Source organism: Seriola dumerili, unplaced genomic scaffold (assembly GCF_002260705.1).
Source record: "Seriola dumerili isolate Sdu_G_001 unplaced genomic scaffold, Sdu_1.0 BDQW01000003.1, whole genome shotgun sequence".
NCBI classification, from domain to species: Eukaryota; Metazoa; Chordata; class Actinopteri; order Carangiformes; family Carangidae; genus Seriola; species Seriola dumerili.
In genome coordinates, this window is record NW_019174258.1 from 3,893,091 (window position 1) to 3,906,182 (window position 13,092).

Consider the following 13,092-nt stretch of genomic DNA (forward strand, 5'->3'; position numbering starts at 1 on the left):
AGAGGATGTGATAGTAGAAAAGGGCTTGGCTTGTTGTTAATCATTGAGATAGTGCAGAGGTTGGTCTCTGCTCAGTGGACTCGGTCAGTGAGAACAAAAGACCATCAGACAGGAGGGGGAAAAAAAGAGGCTTTCTGCATCTTTATATGCACACAGACTGAACACATTTTTCATAATTTCATTTAAGTGTATGCACTTGCATCGTGCACTGACGTGCAAACTCAAAGAAACAAACCAGATCTCGAAGGAGTTTACATGGTGGTATGTGTAATACATCAAGATGTTGGCTGTTCATCTTGTTTCCTTCTTCTTCTCCAAACTCCAGGAGGACCCCACAAAGAAGGTAAGAGTTACTCATTGTGTTGACCTTGTGTTGCACACAAGTTTAAAACTGTAAAACATTTTAAATGGAAATAATGACATACATGATCAAATTAGTAGCTTCGGGTACATTGAAAGGTGAGATTTAGATTTAAGATTTATTCAGCTTCATTATTTCGTCACTTAGGGTGCTCTAATTTGGTGTTTCATAATTCACTGTTGTTTATGGAAGGATTTATCCATATTCTGAAATAGACCTGCTGAAGTTTTGCATGTGCACACAAATAGGCTACTGTACCTTACTGTACAAAATCTAAAAGATAAGGCAGTAGTAGTAATACTGTAATAAGAGGATCAACGTGCTTTAATCAATAGTTACTGTGTCACCATTTGTCTTTTCCTAAGAAATGATTAACATCTTTTCCTGGCAGTGTCACTAATCCTCTCATAGTGCAAATGAGATCAACACACACTCTCACCAGGACGAAGTATAGACACTCCCATTAGCAATGCAGCACACACTCACACAGACACAGTGCACAGCCAGAGGGACCTTGTCCTGTGAACATGTCTCAGTGATAGTTTGGCTGAGTATACAGAGTGGGACTGAGTGTGGGAAGGATTTTTTTTATAGTGACACTCCCTGGATTAAGTTACTGTTGTTAGTATTGAACTGAGTCTGAGTTTAACACATGCTGCTACAGATTTCATGGCATTTTAAACATATGTGAACCTTGAAGAACTCTTTGAAGGTCAAATAAACAAGATTGAGTGAATCTGACCCATCCCAAACATCTTTTGTCCTGCTGCTCCTATTTGTTTACTACAAATAGAGAGAGTGAAAGAAGTGATGTTTGTCTTGAACAGCTCCTTCTCACACACATAAACATGATGACAGATCAGATTCACCCATATGCAAATGTAATATATGTACATATATTGAATTTCCATATATGAAATATACGTTTTATTTTATGTGTAAATATATGTACAAATTATATATGAAACCTTTTAGATTAAATTGGCACAGTTTCATATATTGACATGTATGTCTAGCGGCCTATACAAAAATATACATTTATGTACGTATGCTTATATTGTAGACATATGTTACCTAATATATATCGATCCCAAAGCCTGTTAATATATGTTTATAGTATATACAGTAGAGTCCAAATGTCTGAGACCACGTTCCCTGAATGAGAACAATGACATGTTTGAAATTAATGAGAAATGAATACACATAAAACATATACAAACATTGTTTTATATGTATGTTGTTCTAATAAATTTGCATAAATAAATAAAATATATGTTAATGCATACATCATTTTTACATAGAACACATATGTTGCGAGCATATGTGTTCTATGTAAAAATCTCATCATATAGATATATATTTCTTAATATATATACATACATGTTATAAAGTTATATCTTCATATATCCAGAGGATGTATATATGTGATTATAATATATCACCTGATAGGTGACATATATGGCAACATTACTATTATAGGGACATATATGTCATATATTACATTTCTGTATGGGACAATAATGAATTTACATTTTCTCTTTGTCTCTGTTGTGCTGTCTGTCCTATAATTTTTTTTTAGGTGGACAGGTTTCTGTATGCAATGCGTCTCCATGACGACCAGCTAAAGGACATCTCGGCTCGTTTCCAGGCTGAGATGAAGAAGGGGCTTTCAGCAGAAAGCAATGTCACTGCAACAGTGAAGATGCTGCCAACACATGTCCGCTCCACTCCTGTTGGATCAGGTTACTCACATTATTCAGATTAGGGATTTTCACACTTTTTCGGGCTGTTGCATTGGTCAATGAACTCTGAAGAAACATATAATCCATACATAAACAAATCAGATGTTATATTCTTGTCTCTCTCCTTCACTCCTGCAGAGAAAGGACAGTTTCTGGCGTTGGATCTTGGAGGCTCCAAGTTTAAAGTGCTCCAAGTTAAAGTGAGAGAGGGAATGGGGATTAGGAGGGGAGGAGTGGAGATGGAGGAGAAGACTTACCCCATACCTGGGGAGCTACTTGCGGGGAGAGGAGCAGAGGTAAGAAGGCGAACGAGAGAGACAGGAACCAACAGTGAAAATGGAGAGCAGGAAGGGAAGGTGGAATTCAAGAGGGAACAGCAAAGGCAGATAGGAAGAGTTTAGGACACATATGGGCATTTGAGGAGGGTTGATTAACAGAGAAGAGGCTTTTTTTAAATTTTCCACCTTCTTTACTTTCTTTCTCTCTTTTCTCTCCCTGTCTGACTCTCCGTGTGTAGTTATTTGACCATGTGTCAGAGTCTTTAAAGGACTTCCTTCATGAGAAGAACATCAGCTTGGAGAAGAAACATCCTCTGGCCTTCACTTTCTCCTTCCCCTGTGAACAGTCCACCCTGGATCAGGTAATGACACTCTTTTGGTTTTCATGACCTCTACCTGCAGTATATCCTACTCTCTATGCTGACATGGCTGTCTTTTTAGATTTACATTCCTAAAAACTTCCTGACCTCTTCTCTCCTCTCTGCAGGGAAAATTGTTAAACTGGAGTAAGAACTACCAGGTTCGAGGCTTCCAGGGAAAGGATGTGGTCCAGGCCCTCAGAGAAGCTATTGACAGAACTGGGGTATGGACTATTTTTCATTCATGAGACCTTCAAAGGAACTGAGACACGACTGTTGAGGAGGATCTTATTTTACACATTTGGCCGAAACATTCTGCTGTAACTGTGATACCATTCATAGCTGACATTATCAAAACAGATGCCATTAATAGGAGACTGTAATCAGAGGTAGACTGTGTACAGTCCTGTGCAAGATTTTTTACTTGTTGTTTTGCTAAGGGTGATACATTATGGTCATGTCAGAATGGACGGATGCACATATGCACCCATGAATGACCACATTAGCCCTGTAAGAACGTTACAAAAACTTGACTTTAATTCTAACTTGGTGCATCACTCTGCAGGGAATGAATATGGAGGTGTTGGCTATGGTTAATGACACTGTAGCCACCATGATGACCTGTGGGTTTGATGACAATTACTGTGAAGTAGGACTCATCATTGGTAAGTACATTCATATGAATCATACTATTTGCTGTAGTGAGAAAAAGTAATTATGTATATTTACTCTAGTGCTGAAATTGAGCTTTTCCATTTTCTACTACTTTATACTTCTACACACTTAGTCTACTTTTTTACTGCACTAAATTTATTTGACAGCTATAGTTACTGGTTATTTTACATTGCTGTATTGGTACTTTTACTTGAAGGATCTGAATACTTCTTGCACAACTGCCTGTAGCTGTATAAGGCAGCAGACAACTGGTGCTGTAAATCAACCTCCAACTTCAGGGATGCTGCTCTGTAGCTAAAACAGTTATTACCAGTGTGGCTTTGTCTTTGTGACAAACATTCTTTGCAATATTTCATCTTCATTGTGTGTCTGTTGAATCTTCCATTTTTTTTCTGCTGTCTGTATAATGTACTGTTTGGATAGTGGAGAAAAAAAAGAACACCTGACCCTATAATACAATACAATCCACCACAACAATCTGCAGACTCAATAAAATTGACCTACCACCTTCTTAAGTGTTAAAAAAGTAAAAATTTACTTTTAGAGTGAAGTTAACATATTTGGCATACTATGATGAAATAATCAAATACAGGCATCATTAATCATTTCACAATCCTAACAACGACTTTGTAATCAAAACTTGAAAGGTTTTGTGGACCTTTAGTTAAGTTGCTGCTCTCTCTGGTGGTTCACTGTGTTATTGCATGTGTGCGTGAGTTAGTGTGGGTTTTTTTTGCGCATGGTCTTGTTCACTGTGCTATACTGCATATTCACAAACTGGGTTAATAGTTGCTAATTTAAGGATAGGATATGGTATTGGTCTCAAGGTAAGAATTAGTGTACGGTTAAATTAAGGTTAGTACAGGACTAAGACTTAATTTTAAGGGTAAAATGAAAAGTAATGGTTATGGTAGACATTTACTTGAGAGAGGATTAAAGATAGAAAATTATCGTCACCAGTAAAATTTATTTATTTATTTTAATTATCATAATTCATTCAGTGGATTTCCTGTATGATTTTGTGTTTAGGTACAGGCACCAATGCGTGCTACATGGAGGAGCTACGTCACGTTGACCTGGTGGAGGGAGACGAAGGCAGGATGTGCGTGAACACTGAGTGGGGAGGCTTTGGAGATGACGGGGCTCTGAATGAATACCTCACTGAGTTTGACAAGGATGTCGATGCAGCCTCCAACAACCCTGGGAAACAAATGTAAGGAAAGCAGCTTTGTATTTTTTTGGTGATATGGCACGTAATGGCACAGCCCGAATGACAAAATATCAACCTTAAAGTGTTGTTTTTTTTTATCTCTTCCCACACTTCTTCATTGCAGCTTTGAGAAGATGGTCAGTGGGATGTATCTGGGTGAGTTGGTGAGGCTGGTTGTGTTAAAGATGGCTAAACAAGGCCTGCTGTTTGATGGATTTGTGTCCCATGCCCTGAGGACCAAAGGAAAAATAACCACTGCAGATGTGGCAGCCATGGAGGAGTAAGTTATCTTTGTCTTTATGTGTCACACTGCCTCTGGCTGAAAAGTCAGATATCATAAATGTTGATCTTTCTCAGGTACAAAAATGGTCTGAAGAACACCAAAGACATTCTCACGGGCCTTGACTTGAACCCTTCTCCTGATGACTGCATCGCTGTCCAGCATGTCACCACCATTGTGTCCTTCAGGTCCTCAAATCTGGTTTCTGCGGGACTGGCTGCCATCTTGACTCGTATAAAGCAAAACCGGAATTTGAGGGCATTAAGGATCACTGTAGGTGTGGACGGAACAGTGTACAAGACCCACCCACAGTAGGTTATTATGGAAAATCATACTAATATGTGAGTGGTGCACATCAATAGGTCTGTTTCCTGGAGGATGTTTTGACCTGTCACAGTGGGAAAAGCACAGGTATAAATATTAAAATGAATGATGGCTGAATTCTGTTGCCTCAGTTTCAAAGTCCTGCTGGTTTGCTGTCACACTGTCATGGCTTACTGGGACAATGTCATTATTTGCACCTGTGCTTTTCTTACTGTGACAAGTTCAAATGTCTGTTGTGTGAAAGGCCTATTACAAAATTAACAATGAGATTCAAATTTTAAACTACAACTACTTTACCACTACAAGTTCATTGTAATTACTCATCTCATTGTAAATACCTTGAATCATCATTTTGACTGGTCACATTGTTATGACATGATAAAATACATTTAAAAGGGTCTAAATAAAAATATAATTATAGATTCTAATTTGTTTAATCAACTTGGCATTGTGTGCCAGACTTCTTTGCTAGTTAATTACAATAGTAGTGATGTTGTTGCAGCTGCCACAGATTACCAATAGAGGTCACAAACGTTAAACACTAGACTCCTTCTATTTCAGGTATCCTAAACGCCTCCACAAAGTGGTGCGCCGGCTGCTTCCTGAGTGCCATGTCAGATTCGTCTTGTCAGACAGTGGCAGCAGCAAAGGAGCTGCCTTGGTAACAGCAGTTGCTCAACGACTGGCATCACGGAGGCGAAAGGTTAGGATAGGATGCTGTATGTGTGTGTGTGTGTGTGTGTGTGTGTGTGTGTGTGTGTGTGTGTGTGTGTGGTGTGTGTGTGTGCCTTCAAACATCTCATCTTGATTAATAAAACGGTGTCTAACATACAGTTTCTCTCACTTGTGATCCAGGTGGATGAGACACTGTCTCCCTTCAGACTGAGCCATGAGCAGCTCCAGTTGGTGAAGGCCAGGATGAGGACGGGGCTGGAGGCAGGACTAAAGACAAAAGGCCCCTCTGCTATCAAGATGCTGCCTTCCTTTGTGTACCATACACCTGATGGCACAGGTCAGACACACACACACACACACACACACACACACACACACACACACACACACACACACACACACACACACACAGACACACACAAACACACACTCTCTTTCAGCTTCAACAAGAGAGGTAAGTTCTTGCTTGAAACGAGCAGCATGTTGTTTTTTTAATTGCCCACATGAAGATGAAAACATTTAACTGAATCTCACTGAATCAGATAATCAGTACGCTTACTCTCTGCGTTTTTTTCAAGAGCATGGAAAATACCTTGGTCTGGATCTGGGAGGAACCAACTTCAGAGCTTTGCTAGTGAAGTTCAAAAAAGGTCTTCAGCATAACACACGACTCTACCATAAGCTCTACACCATACCTCAGGAGATAATGCAGGGAACTGGAGAAGACGTAAGACACACAGATACACTGAAAAGTCTGAAAAGTCTATTAGTTTTATTTACTAGAAGTGCAAGGTCAAATTAATTCTCCTAAAAAACATAGTGAAAATCAAGTACACAGCCGACAGATTTTCATCAAAAAGTTTTCTCTCTTTCTCTCACTCTGTCTCCAGTTGTTTGATCATATTGTGGAGTGTATTAGTGATTTCCTGGACTACATGGGTTTGAAAAACGCTCGTCTTCCTGCGGGCTTCACCTTCTCTTTCCCCTGCGAGCAGACGGCCATTGACACGGTAAGCATGGACATCAAAGGGTTGGTCATGCACTTGAGTTCACTTATGTTAAGTACAAAAAACATATATTTTTTTTCTCATTGGAATAACAATCAGTAATCAAATAAGTAGTTTTATAAAGGCTTCTTCTAACGATAAATATACAGTAAAATACACAAGTGAACAGACACCGAAGGAAACATCACTTTTGTAACCTTTTCCAACTCTGTATGTTCTGTAGGGGACACTGGTGAGCTGGACCAAAGGCTTCAAGGCCACAGACTGTGAAGGGCATGATGTTGTTAGCTTGCTGCGGGAGGCCATCAAGAGACGCAATGTGAGTATGACTACAACAAAATAGAGTATCATAATTATGATCGGGGGTTTTATCAGATGAGGTGAAAGAATAATGCTCTTTCCAATTTGTTCATGTAAAAATATTGACAATGAACCTGTAAGATGCACAGAACAGTTTTTCACCACTAAATAAATAATGACAGATGATGAGACATCCCCCTTGATACAAGTCCAGACTCTTGTTGGATCTGTTGCCATGTTCTTACATACAGTACATTACATTACAATACACTTCCTTTGATGTTAAATCATGTACTACATGCTTGTCCTTAAAAACTAACCTTTAAAATAAAAGCAGTTAAACACACATGTGTATAAGAACGTATCCTACAGCAATTTGGCTATGCAATAGCACCAGTAAATAACATGTATGTAAAAACTTGCATTTGTTTGTGCCTGTTCAGGAGTTTGACTTGGACATAGTAGCTGTAATCAATGACACAGTTGGGACGATGATGAGCTGCGCATATGAAGACCCTCAGTGTGAGGTTGGGCTGATTGCTGGTACGTGACCTTAAGATTGAGGATATGTTAACAAAGTCAAGACATTTGGGTTGGTCCTCACTTTTCTTACTGATTGACACTTTGCTTTCAGATTAAGACTTAAACTGTGTTTAGGGTTAAGTTAAAGGTAGAGGTTAAGGTGAGTGTTGTATTTATGATGGTAAATTTTGGGATTGAATCAAAAAAGCTATTCACCAATTAGTGTCCATAAAATTACTGTGACAGTAATGCATTTAACAATAATGTTTTGGGTCTGACTGTTCACCACAAGCTTGTTGCTAAGTGTACTGGATTTTGTCTCTAAACACAATCCAGTGAGTTTGACAAGTATACATATTTTGGATTCCTGCTGCATTTGCAAATGTAATGTTAGAAATCAACCATATGATTCTATTTCACAGGAACTGGCAGTAATGTTTGTTACATGGAGGAAGTGAGGAACATTGAGAAGACTGAACAAAAGAAAGGACAAATTGAAAGAGAAGAGGTAGAATTCTTATAAACACATCACAGTGTGTGTTTGTCAGTGAGCTGCGGTGATGTTAAACAAATTTTTCCAATATTTAACCCCCTCACTACTGGTATCTGCATTCAGCAGCATGATGGGACAGAAGGAGAGAAAAACCCAGGGGATGCCAAGATACAAAAGATGTGTATCAACACAGAATGGGGAGGTCTGGGTGATGATGGCTCTCTGAATGATATCATCACACCTTATGATGTTGAGGTGGACCAAAACTCGTTTAACAACGGAAAACAAAGGTCAGAAAGTGTGTGTGTGTGTGTGTGTGTGTGTGTGTGTGTGTGTGTGTGTGTGTGTGTGTGTGTGCGCGCGCATGCACGCTCTAAATGCTCCCTGCTTGGCCATCAAACACACATATTAAATTTTATGTTTATACAGCACAGTGTGATTTATCTTCATGTTTTGTGTGTGTTTCATTATTTATATATACAGTATATATATATATATATATATATATATGTATGTATATATATATATATATATATATATATATATATACACACACACACATACATCACATGTTAAGGCTACATACTGTATCACTCACATACTTTTATATACTTCTAACCTGTAACATGGTCACGTGTTCACGCAGTCTTACTGGATTTATTTGTGTGTTTAGGTTTGAAAAGCTGACCAGTGGGATGTATTTAGGTGAAGTTGTCCGTCAGGTATTACTGGATTTGACCAGAGGGGGTTTGCTGTTCAGAGGACACGTCACTGAACCTTTAAAAACACGTGGAATATTTGAAACGAAATACCTGTCACAAATAGAGAGGTAGGGGAAACTCACACACACACACACACACACACACACACACACACACACACACACACACACACACACACACACACACACACACACACACACCTGTGTGACTGTACAATATATGCCTGTAAACTTGTATTTTGCTGTAATGTGTGTGACTGTGTTGTCTCCCTCTAGTGACCGCCTGGCTCTACTGCAGGTCAGATCCATTCTCCAGGGGCTGGGGCTCGACAGCACCTGTGATGACAGCATCATTGTAAAAGAGGTAGAGGATAGAAAATGATGAGCAAGGGTTGGGGCCCAAACACTAACAGATATCAGTCATTTTCTGACATTTGTTGTGTCAGTGTATAGACTTTTGTAAGACCAGTGTGTTTTTGAAGTAAAGTCCACAAACCTAGACAGTTAAAGTAATTATCTTTGATATTTTATTAATAGTTGTCAATTTTACCACGATCACGCTCAGACAGTCAGACTAAATCAAGTCTAAACTCTAAATCAATTCCGGCTGATTATATACACTTTATACTGGACCAGTAGGCTTTCTTTATAGCAGATAATTTGAGTAATCGTAGGTCGAAGGTTACAGTAGTATTGCTAGTGAGCCAACATATACACTAGAAATGTTACAGCAAGGATGAAGAACCCAAGTGCAAATACAGGGAGACAGAAAGACTAGAACTGAATAGCAGAATATTTATTGTGGGATAAGGGGATGAAGCTTGACCTGGGGAATGGACTGTGCAGAGGGAACGACTGGAAAGAGACCAGTCTGGTGGCTGGTAAACAGAGCAGGGGGGAAGCCGGGGCTGAGCTGAGCTGAGTGATCAGAGTGAGGGTGGCAGGGTGGTAGTGGCAAAGCTGGGTATTTGCAGATGTCTTGATTGCAGAATGGGATGCAGCTGGTGGCCTCTGCTCAAACCTCAGCACACCTGTCTCCACTTAAACACCCTCACACAGACACACAGGTAGACAGAGGGAAAGGAGAGACTGCAGACTGGGCAGAGGTGGAGGGTGGTGACAAGAGAGTCGTTAAAACAATCACACTTAAATGAAATGTTTAATTAACGATATTCATGTTATGACATGTCAAAATATCAGCTCTGAAAAAGACCTGTTAGCAAATGACAAGGAGCATTTAGGTGATTGTGCCAAACCCTAGGAACCTTGTTAACAACTAATAAAAGTTATTGTTGCAGATGTAAAATAGCACAATTCTGCAACCTTATGGCATGTTCCTTGTCTCAGATTTGTCCCAAATTCCAGGGAGAGGTTAAGAGTTAAAGGTATGACCCACTGCAATACTTGAAAAATCATGTTCTCTGTTGTAACCTCAGTTTGGGATTAAGAAAGATTTTTTTTACCCCACTGTTTTGTGAAGTGATTTGAAATTGTCAGGCTCAGCAAACTGTGGCACCAACAGGCTGTTAACTGCTGCAATAATGATAACAGCATTCATTGTTAAATAGGTATGTGGAGCAGTGTCACGTCGCGCAGCTCAGCTGTGTGGGGCAGGAATGGCGGCTGTGGTCGATAAGATCAGAGAGAACCGAGGACTGGACCATCTCAACATCACTGTAGGGGTAGATGGGGCACTTTACAAACTACATCCACAGTGAGTTGTTTTTATTATTATTTGTTGTGGACATAATTCAGTTCAATTCAAAATGTTGCTGTTGGCAACTGGATTCAAGAGCTACTTTTACTCTGTTTAGTTTCCTTGAATTACTTTCCAAAAACTACAAACTCTTCTTCTTCTGTTATTTCTAGTTTCTCTGGAGTCCTCCAAGAGACTGCTAGCGTTTTGGCTCCCCAGTGTAACGTGACCTTCCTCCCATCAGACGAGGGCAGTGGGAAGGGTGCTGCACTCATCACAGCTGGGGCCAGACTGAAAGAGAAGATGTAACTTCACAGACAAAATTTTATATATAGACAGTTTTTGTTTCAGTTCCTGTAATTTTTATTTTGCAATATGGAATGTCTGATACCCTATGCAATGCTGTTCTTGTCACTGGTAATGTCCTGAATGTCGTGTGGGAGAACATCAGTCACTCGTCACATCTTGACCTGACAGCAAGGATCTTGATCCAGAGGTTCTTGATCCCTGTCAGGCTTCCCACCAGCAAACAAAACTATATGAGCTTTGTGGTGCGTCCACAGTAATGCTGTCAGGGATTTAATCACTGTCCCTATTAATGTTTGAAGGACCAGGTTAAAGGAACAAATTAATGAATTCATTAATTATATATCTTTTTTTTTTTTTTTACAAAATTACATTAAATCTGTTTCTTTCCTTAGAGAAAATGTTTCTTATTTGTCCATCAAAAAGCCTTTCCTCAGTTGTTGGCTGTGTAGTAGTGATACACAACACACTTTCCAAATTTCAGTATTAATGCAGGACTGACATAGCAAACATATTTGGTTCTTCATCCTTATTTGGTACTTGAAGGTTTTAAAACAAAGCCTTTCACTTTCCAGCCATTAACAAGTTGGTCGTGCGATAAGCATCACACCCACAGCTGCACAGTCACATGCTGGCCATGCACTGGGTACACCCTCAGATATCAGAGCTGAGTACTTTGCAAGTAAGACGAGATCAGTCAAAATGTGATCACACTGCACTCATGATGTGAAGAACTGAACCGTTTCGCACCAATTTTTATCAGTGATTGGGTTAATACGTTTTTCACTTCTTTGGACCAGATGACAATAATTCAATAAATTATTTTTAAATATCTAATTGTTTAATATCAATCTATTTAGAAAATATGGTATATGTATAAATGTGTGTGTGTGTGTGTGTGTGTGTGTGTGTGTGTGTGTGTGTGTGTGTGTGTGTGTGTGTGTGTGTGTTAGTCAGCAGTACTTCAGTATTGATGAAAGGCAGGAGGAGGAGAGGAATGCTGCTGACCACATTTCCCAGCAATAAAAACAACTGATGCTCTGTTCAGTCATTTTGGACTGACTCTATGTCCTTGTGATCGCCAATCTGTCTGTCTCTCTGCCCTCTGTCCGTCTGTCTGTCTGTCTGTTTGTCCGTCTGTCTGTGCCATTTTGGTCATTCTGGCCGTGTGCTTTATCTGACTGGCTGGATTCTTGCCCACCTGCATGTGTCTTTATCTATCGGCCTGCATGGTGCACGCTGAAATAACAGTACAGGCAGAAACATTGGGACATCCACTGAAAGATCTCAAAGTTTTAGGTATTTGCTGATACAAGTTAGCTGAAGATGGAGTGTGTTGATAAAGGTTCAGTCTAACGTCCTGATTTACAGGTGTTGTGTATGTCTGTGAATGTGATGGTTAGATGTTTTTTTTGTTAATGTTCAATGTTTTTTCGTTGGCAAAAAAATATATAACTAGTGTTTGTGTTTACAAGTTGCATTATAATCTCGAACTACTGATCTGGCAATACTGGAGAGGGAGTGAGCAGTGCAATGGTCAGTGTGCTTATGGTAATCCATTCATGGCAGATTAGATGATGTGTTGAAGATGAAGGCTGGCAGGAGGGAAGCAGCAGAGTGCAAGGAATAAAGGAAACAATAAAGAATTGAAATAAAAACCAAAGCATCAAGGAAAGGAAGACTGAAGGAAGGATACAAATTAGAAAGGATTAGAGAAAGGAAGGAAGGAAATCTGTGGAGGAAGGCTACGTGCCAACAGGAGTGAAACAGTAGCTAATCTGTCAGGGATTAACATGTTAGAATGCTACCAGATGAGGACTACGTCACACACACAGACAGACCCCCCCCCCGCCCAACACACACACACACACATACACAGAACAGTAATCCCACACTGTCCTAGTAGTGACCTAATATCTTCACCACACATGCACCAACACTGCAGCTTCGATGCGGCGTCACACACTAACACAGCTGGACTGCTGAATCTGCAGCTCCTGCAGCACAGTGACGTGGCTGATACAGAGGCTGGCGTGCTTTCTTTCCCTCTCTTGTTCTTCCGTGTCCTTTCCATGTCCTCTCTCTTCTTTATTCTTTCATTCTGTATCAATTTCCTCTCTAATCTCCATTTTCCAAACCTTTA

The 13,092-nt window shown here is 39.8% G+C and overlaps 1 protein-coding gene across 2 annotated transcripts; it reads left to right on the plus strand.

Moving 5' to 3' along the window:
- The first annotated feature begins 100 nt into the window (after window positions 1-100).
- LOC111217720 (putative hexokinase HKDC1) lies at window positions 101-11,783 on the plus strand. Of its 2 annotated transcripts, none has more exons than XM_022739708.1 (21): window positions 101-343; window positions 1,941-2,103; window positions 2,242-2,399; window positions 2,621-2,743; window positions 2,869-2,964; window positions 3,306-3,405; window positions 4,445-4,628; window positions 4,750-4,905; window positions 4,983-5,216; window positions 5,791-5,932; window positions 6,085-6,241; window positions 6,483-6,631; window positions 6,795-6,914; window positions 7,135-7,230; window positions 7,655-7,754; window positions 8,156-8,241; window positions 8,350-8,516; window positions 8,900-9,055; window positions 9,224-9,311; window positions 10,516-10,661; window positions 10,817-11,783. In XM_022739708.1, exons 1-21 carry the CDS (start codon window positions 281-283, stop codon window positions 10,950-10,952), a joined length of 2,820 nt encoding a protein of 939 aa, XP_022595429.1. In that variant the 5' UTR covers window positions 101-280; the 3' UTR covers window positions 10,953-11,783. The 2 variants fall into 2 exon arrangements, with proteins under 2 accessions (XP_022595429.1, XP_022595437.1); XM_022739716.1 differs by having other exon boundaries at window positions 8,353-8,516.
- Window positions 11,784-13,092: the final 1,309 nt, after the last annotated feature.